Source organism: Dromiciops gliroides, chromosome 1, assembly GCF_019393635.1.
Source record: "Dromiciops gliroides isolate mDroGli1 chromosome 1, mDroGli1.pri, whole genome shotgun sequence".
Taxonomy (NCBI): Eukaryota; Metazoa; Chordata; class Mammalia; order Microbiotheria; family Microbiotheriidae; genus Dromiciops; species Dromiciops gliroides.
The window spans coordinates 758,785,082-758,792,731 of record NC_057861.1 but is presented as its reverse complement, the minus strand read 5'-3'; the positions used below and the strand labels follow the sequence as shown (position 1 = coordinate 758,792,731).

At 53.1% G+C, this 7,650-nt stretch overlaps 1 protein-coding gene across 4 annotated transcripts in view; it reads left to right on the top strand.

The window, feature by feature from the left end:
* GPR141 (G protein-coupled receptor 141) overlaps window positions 1-5,451 on the top strand; it is a 34,113-nt gene extending 28,662 nt beyond the window's left edge. For all 4 annotated transcript variants that reach the window (XM_043976100.1, XM_043976102.1, XM_043976103.1 and 1 more), the window contains 2 exons: window positions 307-440; window positions 2,082-5,451. In XM_043976100.1, the coding sequence (XP_043832035.1) occupies window positions 2,095-3,009 (915 nt within the window). In that variant the 5' untranslated portion in view covers window positions 307-440; window positions 2,082-2,094 and the 3' untranslated portion in view covers window positions 3,010-5,451. The remainder of the gene's footprint in view (window positions 1-306; window positions 441-2,081) is intronic.
* Window positions 5,452-7,650: the final 2,199 nt, after the last annotated feature.

The following is a 7,650-nucleotide window of genomic DNA, read 5'->3' as shown; positions in this document are numbered from 1 at the left end:
AAGGAGGCTAGAAGCCACAAGAGCCCGGGGTCAGGCAGAGGGGGGCATCCATGAGGCAGGTGAGACCCATGAGGATGAGGGCCTTGGTCACCAAGTGAGGAGGCACAAGAAGGCTTCGCATCTGTGTTCTCTGCCTCCAAAGCCAGCAATTTCTCCATTCTCTTTCTGTCTCTGCCTTCTGACTGGTCCACTCGGGCCATGTAGCTAAGGGGCAGTTCTCTCTCTCTGGTGAGACTCGGTCTGTGTCTTCTCATGTTGATGTTATCATTTTTCCTTACACTAAGGTTCCTTTGCTTCCCCTTTCAGCAGCCCAAATGTCCACATCCAAAGGGGCCAGGGCCTTACACAACAGTACGATTGTCTTGTGAAAACTGCTTTCGCGTTACCAAAGACAGAAGACGACTGCTGGTGGGAGTGCTCCTGGCAGCTGAGTTGGAAGGGTATGTAGTCCAACCAGTACTTGGATGGGAACCCAATGATGCCCTTATCTACAGCATCCCTGATCATTTAGTCATCGCAAATAAGTCATTGAGAGCTGGCTTGTTGTTGTTTGTCCTTCGTTCTCGAGGGGGTCATGACATCAGGGTGACATCACAACTTGCAGTGAATTGGATTTAAGTGAGGCAGGGCTGTGCAAGGTCACCAACTTCACTCTCTCCTCCAGAGTTATCTGGGTTCAGTAGCAAGATATACATCAGGATGACTGGAGATGGCTCCGGATGTTTGAGGCAATTAGGGTTAAAGGACTTGCCCAGGGTCACACAGCTAGTCAGTATCTGAGGTGAGATCTCACCTCAGATACTGACTAGCTGAGTGACCTTGGGCAAGTCACTTCACTCCAGTTGCCTTATAAAACAACAGTATCTCCAGTCATCCCGGGTTGGCTTCTAGATGTCTTCAAAGGGGGACTGGGACTACCACCAGCCTGGGGCCGCCACCTCCACTCAGCGGAGCGCTGACCACCTAACCAACCCCTGAGCTGCTGCCTCCCATAGCCCCTTGCTTATTCTACTCCTTTGCTGCTGGAAGGGCAGGGGAGAGACCCCCCTGGACCATGGAGCTCTCCAGCAGGTAGGACATGGACCGACCTCCATCACCTCCCCAGAGCAGACTCAGGGCGGGCCTGCCCTCAGCCTTCTCTTCCTCTGGGCATCCTTTCTTAGTGCCCTCCAGAACCCTCCTCTGTCATTACCCCAAGATCCTCCTTCCCGGAACCCTTCTCTTCACACTCCTTCCATCTCCAGATACTTCCTCTCGAGTCTTGGTTCCTTAAAGTCAGTACCTGTCTAAGACATCCTCCTTAAAGGAGATAGAGGATAGAGGGGATAGAGGGCTGGTCCTGGAATCAGGAAGATCCGGGTTCGGCTCCTGCCTCTAATACCAACCAGTTGTGTGACCAAGGGTGACCTTTCTGAGCCTCAGTTTTTTCATATGCACCATGGGTAGAACAAAACCTGGATCACCTTGCTCATAGGGTGATGGTGAGACCCAAAGGAGACAATGCACATAAAGTTCTGTGTTACCTACAACCTCTTGGCATCCTCTTCAAGGCTGGACTGTCCTCTCGCTCCCTTGAGTTTACAGGGTCAGCTTCCTCACCAGAAAAACCCTCTGAAAGCAAGAGACACATTTAAAAACCCAATAAGTGTGTGTGGGAGAGCTGGGGGGGTACTGCCCAGGGTGAGTTGGATATGACTCCAGGGACCCCCAGTCCCCTCGTTTTATAGATGAGACAAGTAGACTCAGCAGAAGGGACTCAGTGACTCAGGTAGTACTCGGCACAACCCGTGCGAGTGGCCTGGATGATTGGATGGACGGAGGTGCCCCAGGAGCGTTCAAAGGAGGGGTAGACTTTGGGGGAGATCCAGTTGGAGATAGCCAATAGGCTGGTGGTGATTCGGGACTCGGGGTCGGGAAGAAAGCTGAGCTGGACACAGAGATCTGGGAGCCATCGGCCAGAGGCGGGGGGGGGGGGGGGGGTGTGTGACGGCAGGCGGGGGAGGGCGGGCAGGGCCGAGGGCTCTCCAGCCTCCAGGTGTCCTTGGCATCCTTTGACATTCTTCTCGCTTTCTCGCTGCCAGGTGATCCCAAGGCATGGCCGGCCAGAACACGTCCCAGCCCAACCTTTGTGATCCTCGGTGGACTTGGCACTTGACCGGACTTTACATCGCTGTGTTCATCGGGGGCGTGACCGGCATCATCTGCATCCTGTTTGTCCTGGTGAAGATGAACTCGAAGTCGGTGACCACCACGGCGGTCATCAACCTGGTGGTGGTGCACAGCGTCTTCCTGCTGACGGTGCCCTTCCGCCTGGTGTACCTGGTCCAGGAGGAGTGGTTCTTCGGGATGCCCTTCTGCAAGGTGGTGAGCGCCATGCTGCACGTGCACATGTACCTCACCTTCCTGTTCTACGTGGGCATCCTGGCCGTCAGGTACCTCACCTTCTTCAAGCGCAAGGACAAGGTGGAGTTCTACCGTAAGCTGCACGCCGTGGCGGCCAGCACCGCGCTGTGGGTGCTGGTCCTCGTCACCGTCATGCCGCCGCTGCTGACCCAGTACGGCTCCCACGGGGAGTACAAAGACACCAAGTGCTTCCAGTTCCAGGAAGAGCTGAAGGAGACCTACGTGAAGGTCCTCAACTACGTGGTGGTCGTGGCGGTCATTGCCATCGCCATGGCGCTCCTGGCCTTCCAGGTCTTCATCATCGTGTCCATGGGGAAGAAGCTGCACCACTCCTGGCTGGCCCACCAGGAGTTCTGGGCCCAGCTGAAGAACCTCATCTTCATCGGTGTCATCTTCGTCTGCTTTCTCCCCTACCAGTTCTTCAGGCTATACTATCTGCAGCACCACGGGGCCAAGGGCCAGTGCCACAGCGCCATGTTGTATAACGAGATCTTCTTGAGCGTGACGGCCATCAGCTGCTTTGACTTGCTGCTCTTCGTCCTCTGGGGGAGCCGCTGGTTCAAGCAAAATATCACCGAGCTCTTGAACTGTCTCCCCTGCTGTTAGGCCCGGGCAGAGCGGGGGCGGGGCAGCCAGGAGACCGCCTGGAGGAGCACGCCCCGTGAGGCCCAGGAGGGGCCTTCTGGAGACAGCTGCCCCCGCCCCATTCTGCTCTGCAGTGGGGATCACCCCGTAGGGAGGGCAGGGGTCCGCCCTCCTCAGGGAACCTGAAGGCGCCGCCAGGACGCCGGGCACAGCCAGGATCTGATCGCACTACGGCGGGCGCAACCGGGAGGCTCACCACCGTCCAGTTGCGGTGGGGAGAGGAGATGCATTTTTTACAAAGTGTTTTCTTGATGTCCTATAATTGTTTCTAAATGTAAGGATGTAGCTTATATAGATGAGAAAACTGAGGCCCAGAAGAGTTAAGTGACTTGTCCAAAATCATATCCCTAATAGGGAGCTGGGCCAGGATCTGAACCCAGGTCCTTTGACTCCAAAAACCAATGCTACTTCTATTGTTGAGTGAAGCCAATCACCGCGTCCCAGGCCTTTCCACCAAGAGGCCCCTTCTCCCTCCAGGGCCCTGGGAAGTCACTGTGGCTCCTTCCTTGGTTAGAGATTTGAAGCCTTTGCAGTCACAGCGAGAATGCACAAAACACCGTTAAGTTTTGTAATAGCCCTTGTGATGGTGGAGACGCCTGGAGTGTCAGAAACCCGGGGCTGAGAACGACTTTGGTGCAGCCCCATTCATGCAGGCCCCGGGCTGGTTTGTCCAGTGAAACTCCGTGAGAGGCGACACCGCCGAACTGCATGAGATGCGCGTCTCTTCTGCGCTTCCTAGAGAAGGACCGTCACACTCTGCGGGATCTCCTTCCTCCCGCCCTCCAAACCTGCCCCCCACCCCCGCAGGGCAGCCTGGGGACAGAGGGGGAAGGAAGGGTGACCGTGAGAGCCACCGAGGACCCGGAGTCTGGAGGACACTTCCTACCTGGGCCTATTTTCTTCTTCTGCACAAATGGAGAGAGTAGCATAGTCCCTCCTCAGCAGTCTTGGGAGGAAAGGGCTTTGACGCGTCCCAGTGCTATAGACACCTGAGGTGCCATCGCTTGTGTCCCTGCCTCAGACTGTTAGGCACTACAGTGGGGGTCCTGCACCTGTCCAGGGGAGGGCTGCCTGGAGGCAAGAGGTGCCCCCCCCCAATCTCAAATTCATTTAAATTCTGAATCAGAGCTATCCAAGAAGAGGAGTCAAAACCAGAGGCAAGGGAGAGGGCAGATGGGAAATGCCGAAGATGGTCCCAGCCGGCTGCTCTCCTGAACTTTACCCTCATCTAGAGAAGAGACTTCCAACAAGATCAATGACATCAGCTCTGGAGCTCAGCCCTCCCCCTGCCTGGGGTTCCTCCTACTTCCCTCCTCCCTCCCCTAACGGGAGAGCTCTCTCCAGATCCGCCATCTCAGGAGGGAGTCAGGCAGCTTCCTCATTATTTCCGGCGCTGTGGCCCCTGCCCCTCCCTTAGATGAGGAGCTCCTTGAGGGCAGGGCTTTAAGGACCCCCCCCCCCCAGCACGGTGCCGGAACAGAAAGGGATGAACCAGGCCCAGGAGCCAGGCTTATTTGTGGGTGTTCTGGGGGTGGGGAAGTGGGAAGGAGGGGCCAAGGCCCTTCCTTCCTTACCCCATGGTCTCATGGTCAAGGAGGCCCCCCACCCCACCCCAACAGCAAAGTCCTAGCCAGCACTGGCTTGGTCCATGGTGGGAATGTCTTGTGGATGTCACCATCTCAGCAGACTGATAGGGTCAGAATACAGGACAGCTGAGGAGGGGCAAGGGAAGGGGAAGGGAGGAGATAAGAACAGAAGCCCCTCCACGTAGCAGGTGCCGATTGCACTGGGCCTTGAAGAAAACCAAGAGTGAGGCTGGTGAGAACTGCAGCCTCTCCAAAGGCTCCGGAGGTGGGAAATGGGAAGGCTGGTTTGAGCACGGGAAGAAGGCACCATGGCAGGATCAGGGACCACAAGGAGGAAGGCTGTTATGAAGAGTTTCCAGGTGTCACTCCTTTCCCGCTTCACCCCTAAAGACCACTGAGAATGGAAGCTCCTGGGGGGAAAGGGGGTGGCATTTTGGTCTTTTTTTCCTAGTCCCTCATACAGTGTTTAGCATCCAAGGTCACGAGGCGTAATGGGTACGTGCTGGACGAGGGGTCGGAAGGACAGGTTCTGACCCCTCAGCTCCTGCCCTCTAGCCCTGGGGCCCTGGAAGTATCAGGAACCTTCTGCACCCCAGGTACCCCTGGGAAAAATCAGGATGATGTTTGTGGTCCTTATCTTTGAGGATTATTGTTCGATTTGTGATGTCCACCGTTATCAGCATTATTGCTGTTTGTTGATCAAAGAGGATAATGTTTGTTAAGGGCCATGCACGGGGCCTGGCAAATGGTAGTTGCCAGATAAATGCTAGTGATTATTATTATTTTGTTGTTGTTGAATTGTTTGTTCAGAGAACAAGGAGGATCAATTAAAAGATTTTTTAAATGAAACAAATCAAATACTGAGTGTTTTGTCTATCTTTAATTCTGGGTGTTAGTATTGAGAGAAAAGACCATATTTGGACTCTTCTCAGAGCCCTAAAGGCAGAGAGTGAGTCTGGTTTCAGGCCAACAGTTTTATCCCCCCACCCCACCCCCCCAAAACCTCCCAGCAGGGGACTGCTGGGCACTGAGGCTCCTGGGCCTTAGGCCTGATCAGGGCCTGAAGAAGGGCTGGGGTTTTGTGGGAGTCAGGCTGGGCTGGGAGTTCCCCTTGAAGTGCCCAAGGTGATCCCCACATGACTCAGAGCTCAAGCCCTGACTGAAGTTTTGGTTTGAAAAGTTATGTTTACACAAGCACTGTTTAGTGGGGAATGGGGACATTTTTGCTCCAACATAGGGTTGGGGCCTAAGGCCGCAATCTGATTGGTTGGTGGGTAAATGGAGCAATCTGATTGGTCAAACCCCAAGACAGGTTTTTCTTTCTTGAAGAGTTATTATGTATGTTAACACAGTATTGTTGGGGGGGGGGCGCAACACTCTTGCCCAGAATAGGTTAAGGCCTGGTATTGTAGTTTGTAAAATCTGATTGGTTAACTGGTACCACCTGATGGGTTCTATTCTGTAAAAATAGCAACTGTAATAACTGTAATAGCTGAAATGTAAATGAGGGGTATCAAAAGGCCTTAATGTGATTGGTCAGAGGGAACCCCTTGGGGGGTATAAATAGGGGTGAGGGACCTCACTTCAGGGCCCTCCGGCTCATTCAGAAGAGGGCCCATCTTCTGGAAGATGAATAAAGCCATCGCTCACCAACTGCTGCCTGCTTGGAGTTTTTGAACAGGGACCTGCTAGCAACACTGGGGTTGCCAACACTAGAGCTGAGCAACACGAAGAGCAGTTAGCTGTGTTTCTGACAGTATGGTCTGCGGCAGTGATGTCAAACTTGAATTCAAATAGAAATGGGGGTGAGAATCTGCAGGTGGTATATTGACTCAGAAAACCACACATTAACATTGTCTGTGTTCAGTGGTATCTTTATTTATTTTGCGCAATATTTCCCAATTACATTTTAATCTGGTTCAGGCAGCAAGGCCCCCTCTTTAACACAAATGGTCTAGATCTTTGGACTTCAATTCAGAAAAACTTGAATTCAAATTCTGCCTCAAACGCTTAACTCTATGACCCTGGGTGAGTCAGCCTGTCTACCTCACTTTCTTCCTCTTTAAAAAGTAGCAATGGGGGCAGCTAGGTGGTGCAGTGGATAAAGCACCAGCCCTGGATTCAGGAGGACCTGAGTTCAAATCTGACCTCAGACACTTGACACTAGCTGTGTGACCCTGGGCAAGTCACTTAACCCCCATTGCCCTGCCCAAAACAAACAAATAAACAAACAAACATTGCTTGCAATGTTAAATATTAAACTATTATTTTTTAAATATTAAACTATATTTTTTAAAAGTAGCAATGATTATTGTTAATTACTATTATTATTATGTACACATTGTCTCCCTGGATGGAATGTGAGCTTCTTGAGGGCAGGGACTGTTTATTGAACTCCCATGTGCCAGGCCTGAGAACAGAGACCAAAATGAAACAAGCATTTGCTGATTGTTAGGATAGGAACAGAGGGGCAGGAAAGGAGATTCTCAGTTCCATTATTTCTAAGCTCTGCAGAAGGGGTGTGTGTGTGTGTGTGTGTGTGTGTGTGTGTGTGTGTGTGTGTGTGTGTGTGTGTGTGTGTGTGTGTGAGAACCACGGACCACGGTCTCTCTCCTTGCTCCTCTCCTCCCAGAAAGGAACAGGAAAGGGAGAGTGTGCAACTGGGACTGGAGTAAGGCAGGAAGCCCTCCCCCCCCAGCTCCTCCCCCACCTCTTTCTCACCCTCTTTTGAAATCCGTGGCCAGGGCTGTGCATCCTCCCGCCTGCCCTCTGAGGTTTGGGGCGGCTTCTCAGGGGCCCCCAAACATCTGGAACAAGTGAGCTCCCCCTTCCCTCTGAAGAGGGAGGACCGAGAGGAGCCGAGGCAGTCTAGCCCCCAGGACAGAGCCCTGGGTTTGAATCCATTATGTCTCACTTCTGTCAGGTTACTCTGGGCAAGTTACTTAAGCCCTCCTGGGTCTTAGGACTGTGATGGCAGTCAGTCAGTGAGCATTTATTAAGCACCTGCTGTGTGCCT